The sequence below is a fragment of the Centropristis striata genome, chromosome 23 (assembly GCF_030273125.1).
Source record: "Centropristis striata isolate RG_2023a ecotype Rhode Island chromosome 23, C.striata_1.0, whole genome shotgun sequence".
Lineage (NCBI taxonomy): Eukaryota > Metazoa > Chordata > Actinopteri > Perciformes > Serranidae > Centropristis > Centropristis striata.
This window is the reverse complement of record NC_081539.1, coordinates 12,321,811-12,345,169: the sequence shown is the minus strand read 5'-3', so window position 1 is coordinate 12,345,169 and position 23,359 is coordinate 12,321,811. Positions and strand designations below refer to the sequence as shown.

General features: G+C 38.4%; 1 protein-coding gene across 1 annotated transcript; it reads right to left on the bottom strand.

Moving 5' to 3' along the window:
- Positions 1 to 2,595: 2,595 nt before the first annotated feature.
- On the bottom strand, positions 2,596 to 23,349 carry topbp1 (DNA topoisomerase II binding protein 1). Its single transcript, XM_059326460.1, has 28 exons — positions 22,954 to 23,349; positions 22,610 to 22,709; positions 22,367 to 22,501; positions 22,107 to 22,250; positions 20,959 to 21,140; positions 20,560 to 20,753; positions 20,209 to 20,385; positions 19,880 to 20,046; positions 19,636 to 19,799; positions 18,176 to 18,417; positions 16,879 to 17,177; positions 16,105 to 16,277; positions 15,091 to 15,302; positions 13,433 to 13,749; positions 13,131 to 13,316; positions 12,836 to 12,951; positions 12,514 to 12,637; positions 11,234 to 11,392; positions 10,957 to 11,053; positions 10,131 to 10,332; positions 8,006 to 8,235; positions 6,733 to 6,875; positions 6,112 to 6,208; positions 5,571 to 5,734; positions 4,244 to 4,372; positions 3,738 to 3,827; positions 3,393 to 3,554; positions 2,596 to 2,813 (listed from the first exon to the last, which is right to left on the bottom strand). The coding sequence occupies exons 2-28, from the start codon at positions 22,694 to 22,696 to the stop codon at positions 2,697 to 2,699; spliced, it is 4,509 nt and encodes a 1,502-aa protein (XP_059182443.1). The 5' UTR covers positions 22,697 to 22,709; positions 22,954 to 23,349; the 3' UTR covers positions 2,596 to 2,696.
- Between the last annotated feature and the right edge of the window lie 10 nt (positions 23,350 to 23,359).

The following is a 23,359-nucleotide window of genomic DNA, read 5'->3' as shown; positions in this document are numbered from 1 at the left end:
TCATAACTTTTCATTAATAAACATTGACTAAATGTTGACATTAGTTTTTTGTTTTGCAGTTACTGACTGCTACAAATATATTTTTAAATATATAATTGTAATATATATATATAATTGATATAATAATATATACGTATATTTCTTATTATTATTATTAGTTAAATACTGATTTTATAGTAAAAAATTATATTAAAAGTAAAAATAACAGTAAATATACTTTATCCCTATATTTTAGATTTGCACTGTCCCATGTATTAGATCTCCCTTTTTTTACTTGTGTGATTTTCTTTTTATACATATTTAATGAGCATTGTTGGAGGGAGCCTGAGCTCTTAGATTTCCGTTGCCACTGCCTGCGTCTCTGTAATTGTTGTGCAGCTGACAATAAATAATTTGAAATTTAAAGAGTCCCTGGATAAACAGTGTGGGGTGAGAATCACTGCAAAGCTCCACTTATTCTCAGAGTCATATATTGGGATAGTTAAAGTGTAGGAGAAACAAATCGGAGCAGAATCGGCTGCAATGCACAATTTAAATTATTTTGTTCCATGAGCATCGACTTAAGACAATTACACTGCAGATAATTTGCGTCCTGCAGGCTACAGTGGGCTTCTTCTTTTCCCAGATTGGTTTAATCTTTTTTTAATCTGAGGATGAATTCAGGCGTTTTCTAAACCTTTTAGTTTGAGTTATACTAAAATAGACCCACATTAGACCATTTCATAAGACTTTTTTCACATTAGTTGCTTCATTCTAGAGTGTCAAAAATAAAATAAAATCACTGCCATAAATGAAAAACTGATAGTACTGATGGTGGCAAAGAGTGAACTCTCTCCAAGTGACCTTAAAGGGGCAGTACAGATGATTTGAATGAGGTTTTTCTTAAATATATTTTCAATGTATTACCTACAGGGCTCAGGTTAGTCCTCATGTTGGGAGAGGAGGGCAGGATGCTTCCACAAGACGCTAAACAATGTTCAGCTGTGGACAGGGGCAGCAGCAAAATGTATGTTAGTCACCTAGAAAGCTAAACAAAATCAATATCACTTTAAGTTTATGCAATATTTAGAGTATTTTCCCTGCTGTATATCAGCACCACGACCCTTACCAACTGGAAACTGAAGCAGTTTTCTGCACTCACTGTAAAGCCACCAGACTCCATTGACAAAAACATGAATTTTCAAAATGCAAAACACAGGAGTTGCTGGTACACTGCTGCCTGAGTAAGTGAGTTTGTTTGTGTATTGTGCGATTTCTGCCTTTTAAAGTGTTAGTTTGGAGTCACCAAAGTTACACAAGACAGCAGCAGACCTGAAACTACTTTGTTCTGCGAGGTAAAATTGCTGTTTTTGTCAATGGAGTCTGGTGGAAAATATTCTAAACATTTAGTCAAGGGGAAAACTATTAGACAACCCTTGTTTTCTTCAGTTTATTGTTTGTGTTAATGCCTGGTACAACTAAAGGTACATTTGTTTGAACAAATAATGACAAGAACATTGACTGCTCACAAGAGTTTAATTTAAGAGCTGATATCTAGCCATTTTCCATGGTTTTCTTGATATTGATTTTGGTTATTATCAAGAAAACCATATAAAATGGCTAGATATCAGCTCTTAAATTAAACTCTTATGAGCTATTTTTGTTATCATTATATTTGTCCAAACAAATGTGTTTTTAGTTGTACCAGGCATTAAAATGAACAAGAAATTAAAGAAAAAGGGTGTTCTAATAATTTTTGCCATGACTGTAGCTTTATTAATATTGATTTATTAGGTAGCTAAAGTGAGTTTAGCTGCTGCCCCGTCCACAGCAGCATGCTGTCATGCTCTTCTGTCAGTAAGACTCTTTCTCCTCTAATCCCACACCTCTCAAACAGCAGCTCGACACTGAATCTGTCGGCAGGCCGTCAGCTGGTCCATCTATTATGAGGTTAAACCACTTATCCGTCCATATGGGAGGGAACAGGGGCATCTAACCTCAGCTGGCACCCTGGTATGAAACAGCACATCGCTCTACCAAAGGCCTAAATCAACACCGGGTAAACAAAATCTGGTGTTTACTGCATGGGGAGATCAGCAGCAGATACGAGTGGCACATAATCACATGGGTGGGGAGGAGTACGCCCGGTTTATTTAGGTTGTTTCGATTGCTTTTATCAGCCACTGGATTTGGCCTCTTTCATTTCTCATTACCACGTGAACAAGAGAAGAGACACAAAAGATGCTGTTTAACAGTTTATATATATTAGATGCTGGTTTAAAATAAAATAAATGTAGTGATTATTTACTTTTAATCAGGCAAGAGATGCGTGAAACAACCACCTTAAGCGTAGTTTTGTTTTGATGTTTTGATTTTATTCAAGAAATAAAACAACAAATCAAGAAGTTGCCTTATTGTGTTGTTGAGAAATCACCTGAGTCACACGGTGTAGATGCACCTCCCCCTGCAGGGCGGAAAACATCACTGCACCCAATTACAAAACGTGACTCGACACTTTCTGCGGGCCATCATTGAGTCATCCATCACAGTTACAGTCTCTCAGTGCATGGCACGAACTGCAATGCACTTGATTTAAGATGCCAGAGTGACAAAACAAATGCTACATTTTTTATTTTATTTCATAATATAAGATATATATATACAATCATTTTCACAGATATGGGAATTTCAATGACAATATTTAGAGGGGTGACATTTCAGTTCAGACGCGTCTTTTTCAGCCTGGAGGTTTCTGCGGATGCTTTGCGCTTACGTGACGGCGTGCCGGGGGTTTCTTCAGACAGATAGTACAGCTCGATAGGTGGGGCCGGCTCCTGTGTCGGCACAACAGAGCACACCTTTATCATCAGATTTAAAATACTTAATCCATCAAATAATGTCATTTCTAAATCCTGGGACATGTTCAACAGTGTATAAAAGTGACATTCTGTTGGCATACAGTCATGGAAAGGTTTTGTTTTGTTATTTGTTTGGACAAATATAATGACAAGAACAAAAACAGCTCATGAGAGTTTAATTTAAGAGATGATATCTAGACATTTTTCATGGTTTTCTTAATAATGATTTTGGTGATTATCAAGTAAACCATGGAAAATGTCTAGATATCAGCTCTTAAATTAAACACTTATGAGCTATTTTTGCTGTTATCATTATATTTGTCCAAACAAATGTACCTTTAGTTGTACCAGGCATTAAAATGAACAGGAAGTTGAAAAAACAATGAAAAAAATGGTGTAATCATTTTTTCCATGACTGTATATGTTTTAAACTGTTTACAATAGTCAGAATACATTAATGAAACATTTGTTGGACTCAATTTATAAAAGTTATACTTCAAGATGTTGTTATTCATGCTAAAATGACGCCAATCCATATCTAAAATCTACACTAACCTGCATGAGGTAGTCTGCAATGTACTCGGGCTTCAAGCATACGACTCCTTGGGACGTAGCCTCCGACACGTCGACCCTGAAGTCTCCGGGCTTCAGCCGACTGAAGTCTGCAAACAGGTGAGTGGCCTCCTTGTACATGGATGGGGAGGGACTCGGCAGGACCTGGAGAGAGAAATCACAGGTAAGAATCATACAGGGAAAACATTTCAACCTCTTGATAAACATAATGTAGACAGGTGGAGAGGTTGGTTATGGTTTCCTGGCAAAAGTAGCTTTGAAAATGATGATTTGAAAGCTGCAATAGGAATCAGTAAAAAGGCAAATTATGTTTGATTTGAAACCAACCTTCGCCCTGCCAGACTGCAGTAACCGTCTGAATCCTGAATCTCTGCTCTGGTCGATGTTCAGCATGACCGTCCATCCACTGAAAGCTCCCTGAAGATACATCGTACACTTTAACACTCAGGTAGTAGGTAATACAATACAAAAGACAGTAGTTTAAGATTAAGATTTCCTTTATTAGTCCCACAACGGGGAAAATTTCAACAGCAGCAAAGTGAAAAGCAAAAAAACAATAACTAGTAAACAGCAGTATAAACTAGAAATATAAGAGGTATTAGCATATAAACAAGTAAAAAAAGTATTAACAATTTACAATTTAGAAAAGTACAAATATAAAAAGTATTAGCAATTAGGAGGTAAATTAGAGGTAAATTAAAAACTTATGAACATTATATACAGACAGAGTAGACAGAGCCAGCAGTTGGATACTGACCATAGAATATTGCACATATAAATTAAATTAAGTGAGGACTGTTTGGTTAACTGTAGGAGTATGTGCCTATAAGTACCTGTTCCTCAGAGCGTCCCTGCAGGGTTTTCCTCCAGCGCATGGCAGCTATCGCCAGCCTCCGCTGCTGGGAGTTGACGGAGGGCAATGCGTCCAGAATAGAGCTGCTGCCCCACTCATACTCATCCTCCTGTTAACACACACACATATAGAAATGTTAAATATTCTGCAGCATTAAAACACCTTCTCCTGAACATTAGAGGTGGGAATCATCAAAGGGCTCACAGTATGATTTTATCCTGATACTTGAGTCACGATACGATATTATTGCGATTTTAAGCATTTTGCGATATGGTGAGTATTGTGATACAATATATTGCGATTCTAACTGCATTTTGTGTCCACAAAATTAAATTCAATCAAGAATCGTTTTGTCAAATAAGAGAAAATTCTCAGTCTATTCATCTCACTTCAGTCTTTTTATTTCTCCACAATGAGAGTCTAACCCACAGACTGACCAACAAAGTATTCAGTCAAACAGAACTCAACTGATATCAAACATGTATGGACGACAACAACTGCAGCTTTTCTCTTTTCTCAACTTTAAGCTTCACTGCTCTGATTTTTTTTTTAATAAAACATAAAAAAGCATAACTTTGCAGCGTTATTTCGGCAACTTCCCGACACAATATCCTGACGCACATATATTTCTAAAAGTGAGCCCGATATGGCCTTCGGAAAATGGCGAATATAATGCCAGCCCGCCTGAACGCTAAATATCGATACTTTGCGGCCATGAATCAATATAATATTGCGATACTATGGTGTATCGTTTTTCTCCCACCTCTACTGAACATTAAAACCTTTTTAAGTCAACTAAAAAAACAAGGTTGTGTGACTAATGGCAAGACTGTGTGTCTTAATATACCGTATTCTTGTGAAATGTCAGAAAGGTATGATGGTATGAAAAGCGGATGCAACCAAAGTCTACGAAGAAGATTTAAAAATTTTATCATAAAAATGTTAATTAAAACTGGATAAAAAGTCAATTCATGACAGCTTCTGGCAGACAACCGCAACACTGACGCATGCTGAAGGGAATATGCATTACCTTGAAAATTGTTGACTAACATCTAAAAATTGGATCATAAAAATGTGGCTTAAAAACAATCAATTTATGACAGCTGCTGGCAAAAAACCCACAATGCTGAGGCATGAAGTTACATTACCTTGTTTAAAATTATGGCTTTCTCTGAGTTTGAAAATAGTTGGGATCATTTGAGATAACACATCCATAAAATGTAATAACAATACCTTAATTGGAGGCTGACTAAAACCTCTATAAATGTAATAGTTGCCTGCTAGAGGCACTGAAACAGAATCCTGACCTGGATGAAGCAGCCCACAGAGCGGCAGGCCTCCAGGTACGATCGGTGCAGGATCCATTTGCCCGCCGCCATCGATGCCAGGTACTTCTCGTTTCGCAGAGGAGTCCCCACGATGATGTGGGAGCAGCTGGGGTCGAAGCCCTGCTTGTCCAGGACGACACCACCTAGAACACCACACAGAAGTAGGTAGAAAGGAAAGAAAGGACTATAAATTATATATTCTGTACATAAACTGGAGTTACAGTTAGTAGCCCAAGAAAGAACAGAAATAATGCAATCTCATGGACTTTTAATACAATTATTCTGTTTATGCTGCATCATGGTTAAAAATTCTGATCTGAAGGGGGAATATTGAGAGAATATTGAGCTCACAACAGGAAACATCTGCAGGAGGAAATATCCCCAGACCCTGCAGGCAGATCCTCCTTTTTTCGTCACCAGTGATTAGCTCCTCTGACTTCAGAGCATGTGATGCATTTTATTTTTCTGCAGCATGATGAAACACTGTTAGAGCCTTAATTAGGTGCAGGAACTGACTCACCGAGCTCCTCTATGAGGTGACTGTAATCAATGCGCTCCTGAGGGCTGAGACAGGACAGCTGAAACCTGGGTGGCTGCTTTTCTTCCTCTCGCTCCTCCTGAGAGAAACAAAGAACCCTTTAGCACCAGTAGCTTGTTTGAAAGAGACAATATAGGGTGCATATTACAGTTGATGCACAGTACATTCAAAACCACACATTTTGCATATTATGAAACAGCATTTGCAGCATTGCTGTTAATGTAAATACAGTCATGGAAAATTATTAGACCGCCCTTGTTTTCTTCAATTTCTTGTTAATTTAATGCATGGTACAACTAAATGTACATTTGTTTGGAAAAAAATAATGATAACAACAAAACTAGCTCAGAAGAGTTTAATTTAAGAGCTGATATCAAACCATTCTACATGGTTTTATTGATAGTGATTTTGGTTATTATCAAGAAAACTATGGAAAATGTCTAGATATCAGCTCTTAAATTAAACTCTTCTGAGCTAGTTTTGTTGTTATCATTATTTTTTTCCAAACAAATGTACCTTTAGTTGTACCAGGAATTAAAATGAACAAGAAATTGAAGAAAACAATGGTCTAATCATTTTTTCCAGGACTGCATGAGCATTCACCTGTGGCTCCGGTGCTACAGCAGGTTTAGTGAGAGGGAAGGCGATGCTGGGGGCTTTAGGAGTGAGGATGTCATTTTCTTGCTCCTTTGTTGGAGGCGTTGACACTCTCTGACCCATGTGCTGGTCGATGACGTCACAAGCAGCTGCGAGAGGATATAAGCATTCATAAAACTTCAAACTGAATGTATGTTTTAGTAACAACTCATCACTATCATAAAACTAGTTCATGCAGCACCAGTCAAGTCAGAGTTGTCTTTCTCTTCAGTTTAATCCAGCATCTATAGATGGACTCACAGCACAGTGCAAAAAATGAGCTGAGCAAGTGAGCTCCAGGCACAAGAAAGGGCAGCAGTTGCACATTATCTGGGACGGTGAGACAAGAAGCATTTCATCTTGTCCTTTCTTGTCCGAGGACAAAGATAAACAGCAAGCTGTTTGCAGACACACAAAGTCACAGGAGATAAAATATTCTGCATAGTCATTGCGTCAGAGTGCAGATTTCTAGTGGTTCTGGAGATTACATGGTATGGTGGCCCTGAGAGCTCACAGCGCTGCAACTTAAGAAAACACATCCAAATACACAAAACAAATGGGAAACAAATTGAGAAAACATCTTCATCAATTTGACAACACATGCATAGCATTTAGAAAATGCGCTGCAAAGACAACAACACAACAGAAGTGTTTCCAGAGGACACTTAAAAGTGATGCACACAATCGATAGCATGCTTACGTTAGCAGCTGATTATAGCGTGCTAACGTTAGCCAGCGATTGATAGTGTGCTAGCGTTGACCAACTCGGTGCCGCTGAGAGAGACCAACTAAAATGTGTATTGATATGGGCTAACTAGCTAACTCGCCGGCTAACGCTATATATCACATTATAACATGAAAATATCATGAAGTAAAGTGATCATTTCACATTCTAACCTTGTAACGTGAAATTATCATTATCTTGAAATATCCTGATAATATCACATGCGTGTCCAGACGTGTGCATCACTTTTAAGTTTCCTCTGGAAACACTTCTGTTGTGTTGTGGTCTATTTGCAGCGCTTTTTCTTATTGTGTTGTGTTGTGGTCTTTGCAGCCATTTTCTAAATGCTGCGCTTGTGTTGTCAAATTGATGAAAATGTTTTCTTAATTTGCTTGTGTTTTGTGTATTTGCATGTGTTTTCTTTAGTTGCAGCGCTGTGAGCTCTCAGGGCCACCGTATAATGGTGAGTGAGGGGTCTGTAACAAAAGATTGGACGTTTCCATCATAATCTCTTACCCATCTCCACCAGCTCAGAGTCCGTCATGGAGTCCCTGAAGTGTTGGCCGTTTTCTGCCGTGGGAGGAGGCGGAGGTGCGAGGGACTCAGAGTGTTGAGACGGACTACCAGGCCACTGTAGATTATCAGCCAGCTTGGCCCGCTCCTCCCTGGCTGTTGGGTCATCCCAGACGATCTGTTCACTCTGAGACGGCTCCGTGTTTATGTCCAGGGCGGCTTCTCTGGACACCCTGAAATTAGAACAGAATGAGGGGGATTTATATAGATGGAAGGAAGTGTGTGAACTGCACAAAATATTATTTTTGGAACCATTGGGTACTTTTGTGGGACTGAATCACTTGCTGTATAACATTTAAATGAACTTACCTATTTTATTTAAAATACATTGAATTCATACACTGAATTCATTACTAAGTATGGGGGAAGTGATTAAAGATGGTAGATATACACAAGCTTAATGGTTTTCATAATATATGTCAGACATACAGGTGCATCCTAATACATTAGAATATCATGGAAAAGTCCAGGCCAACATTTCCATATTAAACATACTTTTTAAAGTTGGTCTTTTGTAATATTCATTCTTTTTGAGATACTGAAATGTAGGTCTTCATTAAATGTAAGCCGTAATCATTATAATTAGAAGAAATTAAATAAATCAAGACACGAAATGTTTAATTCTGTGTGTAATGGATCTATATAATGTGTTATTTCCACTTGTTTAATTGAATTACTGACATAAATAAACTTTTCTATGATATTCTAATTTATTGAGATGCACCTGTATGGGTTAGGTGGGCAGGACTTTTAAAGGTATTTACAGTTTCTTGATTATATTTGTGAAAAGGTTAAAATGTTGTAATCCATGAGAGTCTACCAATTGTTATGTGTATATTTTATATTTATGCTTATGATTCAGGATGTAATAAAGGTCTTATAAGAGACTCATACCATGGCATAGCATCACTGAATAAGGACACTACAGATGATGTGAAACAATGATGGAAAAAGAGCTGAAATAACTGAACACATGTGGCTGCGCGCCTGGGAAAACACACTCCGGGACCTGGAGAGAAGTCTGTTGGAAAAACTTGTCAGTTATCACGACCAAACACAAGTCTTAACTGGCAGTCAGCTCTTCTGCTGGAGGGAATGTGGAGAAATCACGGTTGGTCATGCTCATGCTCTCTGGTCTTTTCTCTCTCTGAAGTAGCAACAACCATCTAAAAAACTCCTGGGTTTTTAGTATCAGGACAACATTCACATCCCTTTAACTTGAACATATCCCTGACAGGCTGAGTAAAGATGATACCGACCTCCTAAAGATCTCGCCAGAAGCAAGTACAGTTGCAAGAAAAAGTATGTGACACAAATCAACAATTCTTGGTCTTCGGAGATCTCTTTTTTTGCGAGGCATGGTTCACATGAGCAGATGTTTCTTGTGAAAAGCAAACTCAAAACATTCAAGGGTTTGTTATAGGTCAAAGTATCTCTACACCTCACAAAAACCTCATTTCATTGTTAGGACTCCAAGTTTGGTAATTCCTGACAATTCACTTACTTGTTCTACCAGCATTATGAATGTTTCATGGATATATTCAATAAAGAAATATTATGATTGTTTGCATGAAATTAGGTTAAGCACATTGTGTTTGTCTATACTTTGGACTTAGATACAGATCAGATCACATTTTATGACAAATTAATGCAGAAAACTAGGTAATTTCAAAGGGCTCACATACTTTTTCTTGCAACTGTATATGGCAATGACAAAATATCGGCTTTAGAAAATTCTAATAGATTTAAACACCTAAATCTAGAACGGATGATCTACTTTTTGTGACTCCAAAACACATTGGCAGCAAAAATAGTTTTTATGGCCAATGAGAAATTTCATGATTATTGTATGTAGCTTGTGTGATATAAAATTTTTAAATTGGCAAATTTGATTGATTTGATTTCCTTATCATCCCGTGAGCTCATAATTGGTTTTCTTTTTTGTTTCTTCATTGCTCAATGTCATTTAAGAGTAAAATAAATAAATAAATAAAAGTTTAAATAGCCCAAAAATGTTTTAAATTCCTATTCTTTGAACATAAACAACCTCCTCAGTCCTGTTTCTTACCTCAGAGCTTCCAGAGTACGTCTGCTCCCGCAGCGTCCCACGCGGCTCCCATCAGGGGTGTGGGGGCCCGAGTCGGCCCCTCCTGATCCCATCCTGCTGAGTCTGACCGAGGCGCGCCTCCCTGTCGTCAGCTTGGTGGCCGACATGATCTCCTGGAGCTGTCTCTGCAGGTTCTCTCTCATTTCTAGAGTCTCAGAAATATCTGGAAACAAAGAGAGAATCAGCCCACAAGTACCATCATGTCCATTAAAAATAAAAACAAAAAGAGAATCCTGGAAGTCTTTACAATGAAAAACGTTCTCGATATAATGACGTAGTATCTCAAAAATAATGAGAAACCTTTTAACACAGGTATTGGTTCTTTTTTTAAATATGCTAAGTCATTATTTTAAGACAACAACTCATTATTCTAAGATACTAAGTCATCATTATAAGATACTAAGTCATTATTATAAGATACTAAGTCATTATTCCAAGATACTGAGTCATTATTTTAAGACAATGAGTCATAATTCTGAGATACTAAGTTGTTATTTTAAGACACCAACTCATTACTTTGAGATGCTAAGTGATTATTTTTGAGATACCAAGTCATAATTTTAAGAACATTTTTTGAGATTCTATGTAATTATTTTGAGATACTTAGCCATAATTTAAACTTTAAAATTTAAAGATATAAACTCATCATTTTAAGATAATAAATCATCATTTTCAGAAAGTTTCTTATTGTAGTGACTTGAAAAATTGTTTTTTAAATCACATTGAAGTAAACAGATGTGAACATGCAGAAGTTTTATGGAAATAAAAAATTGGAAAAACGTGTTACCTGTTCTATCTGCGGTATCGTTCATCTCTTCTCGATCTACGCTTCCATCGCTGACACGACGTAACGTTGTTGCTTCCTCTGTGGCACTGTGTTCACTCTGAGGGACAGTAATAAACAAAACAGATAATCAAACAGGGGAAACAGAAAAACAATTTCATGAGACACTGCATTAATGAGATACTCTATATTAAATATTACTTACATCATAAAATACATGCTTACAGATGTAATGTAAAAGGTCACAAAGGTGACTTATTATGAACATATTTAGACCCACCCTGTCGTCCTTTGCCTCAGAGATGTCTTTGAGTGTGGTTCGTGTGAAAGGGGGAGACCTCTGAGAGTTGTTGGGCACCTGGCTGAGGGTCAGGCTCATCTTGGGGTTGTAGGTGAACGGATACAGAGACTCGGGGACGTGCCTCTGCTCCTCGGCACACTGCACAAGACGCAGATCACACATCTGTAAGACGTTTATTAGAGCTGCCACGAGAATTAATTGAATGAAAAGAACGATGATGAGAGGGAAACATAGCCGACGCTCCCATCTGTCTGCAGGATTAGCATATCAAAGCTGTTTCTGATTAAATATTCTGCTTTTGTTGATGTGATGATAATTATCCCCCCCAGGTGAAATGTGCTAAGTGAATACAGAATGCTAACAAAAGCAGCGCCTACAGCCAGGAAAATAAGATCCCAAATTAAATCAGGTGTATCTTTATGTATCTTCTTGAAGACATAATTTCTTTACAAGCTTGTATAACCAACGTCAACAAAATGATTCAACCTGAGGACTGCAAACTTTTCCCCAAATCCTTCGTCTCTGTTAAATGAATCTGTTTTGTCCTCAGAGAAAGCAGCTTAACTGAACTGAAGAATAAATTGTTTTATTGTTTTATTATGTAATGCTTTCTATTATACTACTCCTTTATACTTCTTCACTTTTTTACCCTTTTTTACCTTTTATTTTCTGTGTATCTAAGAATGTCTTGTGATTGTTCCTGCTCTGTCTTTTATTGTTTGTTTTTTTAATGTAAGAATTATTTTTAGCCTTATGGCATCATTCATTCATTAGCATTAACCGCTTATCCGCACTCGGGTCGCAGCGGGCTGTAGCCGATCCCAGCTTGCATCTCATTCACACCTACGGGCAATTTAGAGTCGCCAATTAAACCTAAGTGCATGTTTTTGGGCTGTGGAATGTGTAAAGAACTGCTCACTGTAGAAGCACTTTATAAGCTGCTGTTTTTAAAAGGTGCTATATAAATAAAGTTATTATTATTATTATTATTACTGTGCAAAGGTCTTAGTCAGGTGTAAAAAAAATTGCTTATACCTCTTATATTTCTAGTTAATACTGCTGTTTACTATTAATTGTTTTTTTGCTACCCACTTTGCTGCTGTAATACTTGAAATATCCCCGTTGTGGGACTAATAAAGGAAATCTTAATCTTAGATTTGTTAATATATTCATGTGTAGGGCATTTTAGAGTAAAAAGCAACCTGTGTAGTAAAGTTAAGAACTTGGGTTATATTTATATTTGCTCCTGAGAGACGTACAGCGTGCAGCCAGTGCTGGGAGACAACGTGCAGTCCTCTCTCCTTCACTCCTCTGTATTCCCGGGTGTTGTCCCCCACACGGCCCTGGTAGATGTAGTGAGTCACCGTGTCGTCACAAGCCCACCTGAAAAAAGTTCATAAAGACATGTTTGTTTGCATTTGCATCAATATTTACTCAAATAAACGATGGATTTACTTCTGTCACTTTCTATGTGGGTAGTATGAACATAAATATTGATTACAGCAACCAGTGACCCTGTTATTGCACGTCAGGATAGTTTTAAGAAAGCTTTAACATTTACTTGAGGTTTGTGTTGAATACCTGAAGTCGGCTCCAAGCGAGGCAGCGATGGCGTTGAGTTCACTTTGCATTTTGCTCAGTTTCTTTCCCACACAGATCACAAGACCAGTCAGAGGGCCGGCTTCTTTTTCTGGGACCTTACAAACAAATTTGATAACACTTATTCCTTTATGTGAAGTAATGTAGACAAAAAAACATGCTTCTCTATCAATTGTCTAGTTTCCCTTGTACAGTGAATTAGTTTTTTGTGTAGTGAAAGTAAAGTTTCCTCCATCAGCATCATTAGTAACGGATCCTGTACAATGCGTTACTTTACCTCCTTCTCTGTCGTCTTGTTGAATTCAGGGCTTGCAGTGATGGCTTGTATATCTGGGTCGCTACTTTGGGCGCTATTGGCGAGTGCCACCTTCAGGTTCCTGTTGATGACATCAGTCAGCGGAGTCTCCGCCCTCTCTCCTGGGTTGGATCTTCCCCCTGGAGTCTCCAATGCTCCTAGTACATCCTTAACAAAGGAACATGCATACAGGGGATTATCTTCAGATATCTCTGCACATTTTATTGCTACAAGCCTGTAACTTATAGAAATCCAGATTCTGTTGCTACTCAATGGGCTCCAACCTTGACATTGAAGGTGGGCCTGAACAGCTGGTCTCTACTGAGGAAACGAGAGGGCGTGTCCAGCTGCAGGGAGGGCTCCTTCTGAAGGGGGTTCCTCCTGCCGCCCTCGTGGTTTTGTTTGGGGGTGCAGATGTCCTGTTTGGGTTTCTTCTCGTCCAACACGGAGCGGAACACTTTGCTCTGGAAGCGACCTAAATCCAGCGGGGTAACGGCCTTACCGCTCTGGAGACCCAGCAGAGGGATCTCTGGAGACGAGCGTGCTGGAGGAGGCATGGACGGCTTCTGGGAACCACCGACAAAACTCTCATCATCCCTCTCTGTAGACGAAGAAAATCACTGTCATAAAACTTACTAAATTCAGTCAAAAATACCTCAGAGAATTTCCTTGGTAATCAATTTTATTTCCCTTTTCTAATTATCTCTCAGATAAGTTAATGCATGTAAAAACACTGGTAATTTTACTATAATTGTTCTGGGTCGGGGAAAAAATTGATTCATGTACATATAGCAACTTTTTTTGGAGTGATTTTAAAAATTGACTTCTCTCCCCAGAATTGATTATATTACGTCTTATCCGTGTCCAGAAAAACTTCGGCTATGCCGTCAGTTTTGCCAATTTAGCAACTTTTTTGCTATATTTAGCGACTTTTCAGACCCCTCTAGCGACTATTTTTGCTGGTGTTACTGGAGACTTTTGGAGACTCGTTCTTACTCTTCTTAACGAGCAGCAGGTGCTGCTGGCAGCCCCTTCCTCGTCCTAAAGCACTCACAAGCTGCACATTACTCCCGCAGGAGTCTATTCCATCTGCAGTCAGAGCCGGAGGGGATGTTAACCCCTCAGCGTGATGATTCCTGCATTATAGAGAAACGTGCCTACCTGTCTGTATCAGTCCAGTCCCCATATCATCTTTCTGTGTGCATCTGCGTCAATCTAAATACTATTAACCTGTCCGGGCCTTTAGAGGTCCAAACACACTGTTGCATTATGCCGTTCGTCAGCCACAAGCTAACAATTAAAGTTGTTTTAATCACAAAAAGCTACTATTACTTCCTGTCGCTAAATATATGCAGCTTTCAAAATAAGAGCACAGTGTGTGCACAGAGAGGCTCTATTTTGGCCAAGTGTTTTATTTTTATCTTACAGCACTACATCAGAGAGCACTGAGTAGTCAGAGCACTTTACTTATTATTTAAAGTAAATATTGATTAATCTATTAAACAATTCATTACATTAAGTTTATTATATTAAAACTAGCCCACATTTGTGCTGTGTGGACATTTCAAGTCATTTTGTAGATGTAAACAACTGAAAAATGCTGTACATGTTATGTACTTCTTTTTGTCTTGGTTGAAATAAATGTCAGCTGCTGGACTGACTGAGACAAACTGATGTGCATCGTTTATGGAAACGACATTCATGGTTTATCATCTCTAGGAGTGTATGATTCAACATGTTTGTTTTTTAGGAAAAGACAATTGTAATTATTGATTATATCCAAATGCAATACTTGTAGAATAGCAACTATGGATCAAGAATCGTGATACAATGCAAATCGGCACCTTAGAATCCTGATACAATCGAATCATGGCCAAAGCATACCGTCCCACCCCTAATTATTGTATCCATATCAAGGCTTTAATTAGGACACTTTTCTGACCTGGTGAGGGTGGCAGGTCCACCAGAAAGCGATCCTCCTGCGCCTTCTGGCCGGTCTGAGCAGACCGTAGTATCCAGTGCATGGTGACGGCTGGGAGCCCCCATTTCTTTGCTGCTTGGTACTTTGTGCCTTCGGGGCTCTGCAGCACCAGATGAGTGCTGGCCAGCATCCCTTTCTTCTGGTTCGCCAGGCGCACAAAGTAATCCTGGACGCTGCAGGAGGGAGAGAAGAGATGATTGATGAAGAAGATTAAGACAGGTGGTTCACAGTGGACAGGCAGGATACATGAGGGTAAAAGTAGGTGAGGGAGATATAAATCCATTGTGTTTATTGGATATTCTTCTTTTGACATTCTTGTCCTAAACAAAAACAACTTCTGTTACACTATAAGTACAATATACCTAAAACTATTTATATTGTTACCATTTACTTACTACAGAGAAAAATAGTCTGGTTTGCTTTATTATAGAGCACATAACAAAGCCATTTTCTAAATCATGATTTTGGTTATTATCATGAAAACCATGGAAAATGGCTAGATATCAGCTCTTAAATTAAACTCTTATGAGACATTTTTGTTGTTATCATTATATTTGTCTAAAAAAGATACCTTTAGTTGTACGAGGCATTAAAATTAACAATAAAGTGAAGAAAACAACGGTGGTCTAATATTTTTTACCATGACTTTTCATATGAAGTGCTTCAAAATTGGGTTAAGTCTATGAATTGTGCTATATAAGTACAGTTTACTTTTGTTTCTGCTTTTGTCAAATCGGGTTTGTTTACCCCTTGTGGTGGGTTTGTTATTATTGTGAACACAGTAATCACATTCTGATACAAAACAAACTTAACAAAATCATGAACTGATTCAGACCCAAACAAACGAACTCTAAGTGCAAAAACATCCTTAGATACCAAAAGCTAAACAACAAACACTCCTGCGGCTCTTAATGTTTCTGTCTTTTAGTCTAAAAGTGAAACAGAATGTGTACTCAGACTGTAATGTAACCGTACTTGGCTCCAAGGTGCTTGGCCAGCTCCACCAAAGACTCCCTCTCTGCTCCGGTGAACTGGCTGACGGAGAGAACACAATCTTTGAGAGGAAAACGTCCGTCCATGATGGGAACAGGGATGAACAAAGGGTTGGAGGACAGCTGGAGAACACACTGCTTCTCCACACACATGGCCTGAAAATGTACAAGAGCAAAGCATACTTGTCAGGTATCAAACTTAGAAAGAATAGGAGCAAATATGTCTTTCAAAATGTGTGGAGCAGAAACTAACCTAAATTATTTTATTATCAACTAATGACCCTATTTTTTTTTAAATATTAGATTTTTTTAATCCATAAAATGTCAATAAAATTGTGAAAAAGCCCATCAAAAGTTCCAAATGTCTTTAAATGCCTTGTTGTGTCCGACTAATCGTCCAAAAGTGAAAGATATTCAATTTAACAGAATAAAAAACAGCAAACCCTCAAATCTGAGAAGCTTGAACCAGAGAATGATTTGCATTTTGCCTTAAAATGTAGCAAAAACAATTAATGGATTATCAAAATGTGTTCATTTTCAGTAAATCGTGTCCGTAAATTAATTGATTATATTGCTTTCAGCTAAAAATTTCGGCCTCAAAAATGAGACAAGCAAGACAAAGAAACTGCTTATTAAAGAGATGATTAACAATAATTCAATATTTGCCTCCAGTTGCAAGTTAATAATTCAAAAGATGGCACTGGAATAATTTAGAGTCCCACACTCTACAATTAAAGCAGCATGACTGTGCTCTCACCAGCCAGGTATCAGTGACCACCTCGTCCACCGTTGCCTCCACTGCACAGCCCAGCAGGGGGACCACTGCATAGTCTGCCACAACACGTGTACGGCCGGTCAGCACCCTGCCTCCGTTTTCCGTCACTAGTAGAGAGAGCTGGGTCTCGGCCTCATTGCCAAAGCCCACAAGAAGAAAACGTTTCCTATAAAACAGGCCTGCCTCGCTGGCTTCCTGCAGGGTTGAGTCTGGCTCGGGTTCTCTGGTGTGGTTTGGTGCCCAGGGTTCTGCAGATGTGCTGCCTGGTGGCGGCATGTCCACTGGAGGAGAAAAGGAAAATGAGATTAGCTGCAACGTATAAACTAAATCCTGTAAAATGTCTTTAACCTCTGAACCCCACAACCAGTTGGAGGGTGTGAAAGGCATGTTTTCTTTTTCAATAAATAATTATTTTAAAATGTATCATAGCCAGGATCACAGTCATTGTATCGATTCCATACAGTCATGGAAAAAATAAATTGACCACCCTTGTTTCCTCAATTTATTGTTCATTTAATGCCTGGTTCAACTAAATGTACATTTCTCTGAACAAATTAAATGATAACAACAAAAGTAGCTCATAAGAGTTTTATTTAAGAGCTGATATCTAGAACTTTTCAATGGTTTTATTGATAATGATTTCGGTTATTATCATGAACACGATGGAAAACGGCAAGATTTCAGTTCTTAATTTAAACTCCTATGAGCTATTGTTCTTTTCGTTATATTTGTCCAAACACATTTATCTTTAGTTGTACCAGGTATTAGTAAAAATAGAAGAAAAGGGGTGGTCTAATATTTTTTTTCCATGACTGTATATTCCATATTCCTAAATAGATTTATTTCCCAAATTTCTATTGATAAATTATAAAAGAAATGCAACTTTTATTGCATTATAACTGTGTTATACTGCACAAAAAACATTGTTGAGTTCTGCCTACTTCTAATCATGACTGTGCTGTTTCCATAGAGGTGCAAGACTTGTATAAATCAAATCAAAATTACTTTATCTATCCCCGAGGGGAAATTCAGTTAGTCTGGTAGAATCTCTGTTAGAATGAGACAGCCTGATGGCAGTAGGAGTGAAGGATTTTTTGTATCTCTCCGTCCTGCAACGGAGAGAGATGAGCTGTCCACTGCCGATTTTTTGGTCTTGTATTGTGCAGTGCAGAACTAGGCCACAGTTAAATGTGACAGGAGGAGAAATAAACACCCTGAAACTGCATTCAGAGGGTAAATGGTGTCCTATTAAACTAATTATGCAACAACAGATACTTACCGACTGTAGGATCATCATCCATGTACTGAGAGAGCAGATCCTCCTCTGCTCTTGTATGTCTGGGTGTGCTGGGACTGGCCACAGGGGGAACAACTGAACGCCGGGAGGCTGGAGTATGATGCGCTGGCACCGATACAGCCGGAGCCGGGGGCAGACAGTCAGGGTGGAGGTAACCTGCCTCTGGGAGCAGACTGCCTTTGGTGAAACAGTCCAGCAGCCACTGCACCGTAACTACATGGGGCCTGAGAAGGAACATACAGATACACATAGGCCTGTCACGATAACAGAGATCCAGAAACTATCACGGTAAACGATAGTATCATGATGCTGTTTTAGGACCATTTTATGCCACCGATATAATGATACCCTTTTCAACAGCAATCAACTTTTAAATCTCCAGAATATTAAACATTGGAAGTGAATTGTGGAAAAGAAATATTAAAATATCCTAGATTAATAAAATATATAAATAATATTATAAAATAAATAAATAAACTACAATATAACAAACTCTCAGGCCCTGGTTAACAAGAAATGCGATGAGATAAATATTTTGAATTATATAATTTTTTTATTATAAATAATTTTTTCGGCAATTCGTACCAAATTTTCTAGAATTGTGCAGCTGTCAGGAAACTTAGATTGGAGTAATACACTCATAGTCACTCACATGTAATCAACGGTATATCGAGTCCAGAAAAAAACTATTATGTCCATTAATATAACAAACGATAAGTCGATATAGTAATTATCGTGACAGGCCTAGATACATACATACTATAAACTTGTTCAGTGTTCTCTTTAAGCAGAGCTATGTATGTTTGACTTTGTGACTACATATTATTACATGAAGACTTAATGAAGATTTAGGATTAGGAAAGGAAATGTTCTGGATGTAAATTTAGACAGGATTTAAGTCAATATAGGTTATACTTATACATTTTTATTATCATGCAAGATTAATGCAGGATTTTTTGTGGCATTTTTGCCTTTATTCTAAAGTATTACAGTAAAGAGAGACAGGAATCACAGGGGAGAGTGGTGGGTGAAGAAATTAGGTTTCCGGCCTTATAAAAACTGGTAATGTCATGATTACATGGTGCCCGTCTTGTCCATTTGAATTCTAATGTTTCTAAATTCCTCATAATTTCTAGCAGGTAAAACATTTATTCAACACTTTGTGATATTATGTATACAGACATGATCTACTTTCTTAGTTATATATATTTTTTAATCAAGTGAAACAATCAAATACAAGTCAGTGTTTAATGGCAGCAACATCATATAGAAATTTTCATTTTTGGACAGTCCAGTATGTCAGATTTCATATGTTTAGAAACTTTATAACTCAGTAATGTTGTGTGTTGAAAGGTCAAGACAGACATAATCTTAAAACTAGGCTAACTATACGTGAGGATGCAATTAACATAATGTAAAGTCAGAATCTTTGCCGTTCAGACCTGTGTGTTGCTTTGGACAGGAAGTTCTTAAAGTCCTGGTCCAGCTCTCCCATGACCACATGTGTGAGCTCCTCGCTGGGCTGGTTGAAGCGCAGACCTCCTGCAGCGTTCACGAGACGTCGCAGCTTCTCCAGTTTCTTCCCGGGCAGGCCACAGAGATACAGCTGCACAACACAAGTGTGAAAAAAATAGCATTCACAAAGGAAATCTCCGCTCTATATGAAAAGTAAAAACCTCTGTTTACCTTACAGCCGTCCAGTATGTCATCAGCTGGGCAGACGGTGAGATCCAGAGTATCTACGGGGTCTGGAGCCTCCAGACGGCTGATGCTGGCGTTGGTGATCGCCGTGTCATTTATTGTCATGCTTGCATTGACAGAGATGTGACTCAAGCCCAACAAAGAAGGACCATCTGAGGTTAAAGAAATACACATTATGATATAATAAAACAGTCTAGTACTGTCAAACACATTTATTAAATGTACATCGTAAATGTTGTTTGGTCCCTTTCACTCCACGAAGATGAAAGAGTAACATTTTTAACCAAACAAGTTGAGTTCAGTCTGCGGCTCACCCTCCTTCTTGCTGGTCCCAGTGGGGGTGGAAGTGTGTGGTCGAGTGGCCTTTGATGCGTTACGCTCCACTGTGTACCTGCTCTCGTCTTGACAAAAGCCTTTTTCGATGCTGTCAAAGAGCCAGTGCAGAGAGACGCAGTACACATTCCACTTCCTTGCACACTCGTACTTCTGACCTGCAAACAAAAACAAGTACTTACAATGATACCGGCAGCAATAACAGCAGTCCACCCAAGACTATAGCTAGTGCGAGTTTAACATTTTCCACAATGACAAGATAAAAAATGCCCTTCCTACATTTTTAATAGTAACAAACTGAACCCATTTTGCTGGAGCTGCTGGTGACCTACCTGTTGGCTCACTAACGATGAGGTGTGTGCACTCGTTCATTTTGAGCTGGCCGGTGTATTTGGCTCCATGCTGATCACAGAGCCGCTGCACCTCTTTACGCTCCGTGCTGGAGAGGCCTGTCACACAAACGGTGCAGCCACTCAGCACAGGGCACAGATAGTCCTCAATGGGTAGATCAGTGTACCTGAAAAGACTGAAGGAGGCAGAACAAGGTCTTCATAAAGTAAAATTAAAATTTATCGCATTCATTTTGGTAGTATTGACTGGTGAATAGTGCATGAAAGAGCTTATTTTGACCAAGACAACATGACAGAAACCGGTTTCCATCTTCCTACAGTAGAAGGTGGAACAGAAATGTCTTCATGATATGAATTAAATGTTTTAATAAAAGTACATACCCGTCCTGAGACTTCTCCCAGCAGGCTTTTACCCACGTGGGCAGCAGGATGGGTTTGCCAAGGCTGGCAGCTACCAGGTATTTCTTGCTGCCCACCTCTCCTGCTATCAGGTGTGTGACCGATATATTTAAGTCAGGATAGACCCGTCCACCCATGAGTTGCACCAGATCCATCACCTCTGTCTGTAGACAGCGACAGACAGAAACATAAAGAACACATTAGAAGACACTGAGCTGACTTATATCTCCAAACTTTTCCACTACATTAAACACTATATTTGAGATTTACATCCATGTAGCATTCATATGAACTGGTCGCAACAAGCTCTATTCTTTGTTCTCTAAAAGTATGTAATTATATTTGTTAATTCATGTCCATATCACCTACAACAGGCAGCTAAGACAGACATTGAACACATCAAAACATCACCACCATGTCTGAGACATTCCCTTTAAAAATGAGGTGAAAAAGGAGATATTTTACATTTTATAATTTTGTGCAGGCAGTGCATTTTATTTGTTTTATTCTATTTTATCTTATTGTATTTTATTGTCTACTTATCTTTTTTATTGTCCTTTTATTGTGTTATCTATTTATTGGGGTTTTGTGCAGCACAAACCCTGTGTTTTCTATAAACGTGCTATATAAATAAAGTGGATTGGATATTCCTTGCTTGATTTGTATCTGCAAAACATCGTTAAGATTTTATTTTTATTGTGCCATATTCATGTTTTATGTCCACAATATTATTCACTCCCTGACGTCTTCTGCATTTTTTAAACTGCTGAGTTAAAATAAGTAACAATTTGCAAGTAGGTGCAAGTGGGACTGGGTAAAAAAACATTTTTTAATCAAATATTTCAATATCAATATTGCAACAACATTGTAAGGTTGACTATTGGTGCTTTCACAAAATATGTACACAATCAGATTTTTGATAAATAATGATCAGTTCAGTGGACATAGTGACTAATTGGGTTAAAGCAAATAATACAACAGCTAGAACAGTCTGTTGAAGCTAAGAAAATTACATCATTTTGTTGTAATGCAGCCATTAAAAGCAGTAACAGACAAGTCCCATATCAAGGTATTGCTATATCGATATAAAGTCCAGCGCGACTGCAAAGTCTCAGACACAGTGAACTGACCCGTGTTTCTTTATCCAGACTGGTGCAGGAAATAGTGATGTCAGCCATGGCCATGTTATAGACGGGCTTCTCTGCTTTGGGGACACAATGCTGCTGCTGCAGGCAGTACAACACCACCAGTGGACTCACCACTCGGCAGCCAAGCTACATGACAAAAAACAAGGAGTGAGAAACGGAAGAATTACATCCCATGACAGGGTTTCACCAATTATTGTGAAAATAAGAATCCAGTTTTAAATCGATCAGATATTGACTTATACCTTTTGGCAGTGCAGATAGGCGGGTGTGGTGAAGCTGCTGAAAACAAACAGAGATTTGTCCTTCTGGTCCATCTGTAAAATAGCATCTTCGTCGACAGTTTTCAAGTATTTTTCTGACTGCAGCTCCAAAATGGCCTGTGAAAACACGGGACAAACATCATCATCATCATCATCATCCTCCACTGCAGAGGAAGAGACAGAAGTGCAGTGGCAAATAATATAAGGTTTGATAACAGATTTTACCTGATAAGCCTTGACAGCATACTCCGTTTTTTGCCCTTTACTCTCCACAAACTTCACAATGAAGCCTCCCTTGTCTTCTTTGGACATGGTCAATCTGTAACTGAATAGATTAAACGTTTATTTTAATACTATCAGCTGACTTTAGCACTAGCTTCTGAGTCGACCACACAGATCACTCACAGAGGACATGCCATGACTAGACTAAACGCCTTTTAAATACTAAACTGACTATAGATTGGTGCTTTATACGTATTTATATATTATATCAAGCTACTAACATTGAAATAACGTTAGTTCTTCGCGTTAATATGACGTTAATGTTAAATAAAGTGATGGCTACTTACCTCCTCTTGATGGGCTGTCAACAAATAATAAAGAAGCAGTCTTTAATACTCTGACAGTAATTAAACTGAACGCCAACTATTCATTAGGAACTAGCTCCACCTTAGTATGGCTTGTCAACAAGAAATTCGACGAATATAAATAAAAGTTTATCTAACGCTGCTGTCAGTTTTAAACAGAGCTTGTGCTAACTTACTTAAGAGGATCTGGCTAGCTGGCGTTCAAACTAGCGTATAACGTAAAAAAATGCGCCAAAAAACATTTAAATTCATATTATCAGAAGCGAACTGCTACGAGCTCCCACAGCGCCGACATAAATATTAATTTTATAACACATTAATGATGATATCTTGGCGGAGTTAACATGTCAGCTTTGTTGTTGTTATTCGCGCCAACGGCGTAACTTCC

What these genes read in the sequence shown, in the direction of transcription:
- topbp1 (XM_059326460.1), bottom strand. Translation starts at nt 22,696, where the DNA reads ATGTCCAAAGAAGACAAGGGAGGCTTCATTGTGAAGTTTGTGGAGAGT. An exon ending in TCGCTTGGAGCCGACTTCAG is followed by an intron (nt 12,638 to 12,835) that starts GTATTCAACACA and finishes AACTTTTTTCAG; the next exon opens with GTGGGCTTGTGACGACACGG. An exon ending in CTGAGGCAAAGGACGACAGG is followed by an intron (nt 11,054 to 11,233) that starts GTGGGTCTAAAT and finishes ACTGTCCCTCAG; the next exon opens with AGTGAACACAGTGCCACAGA.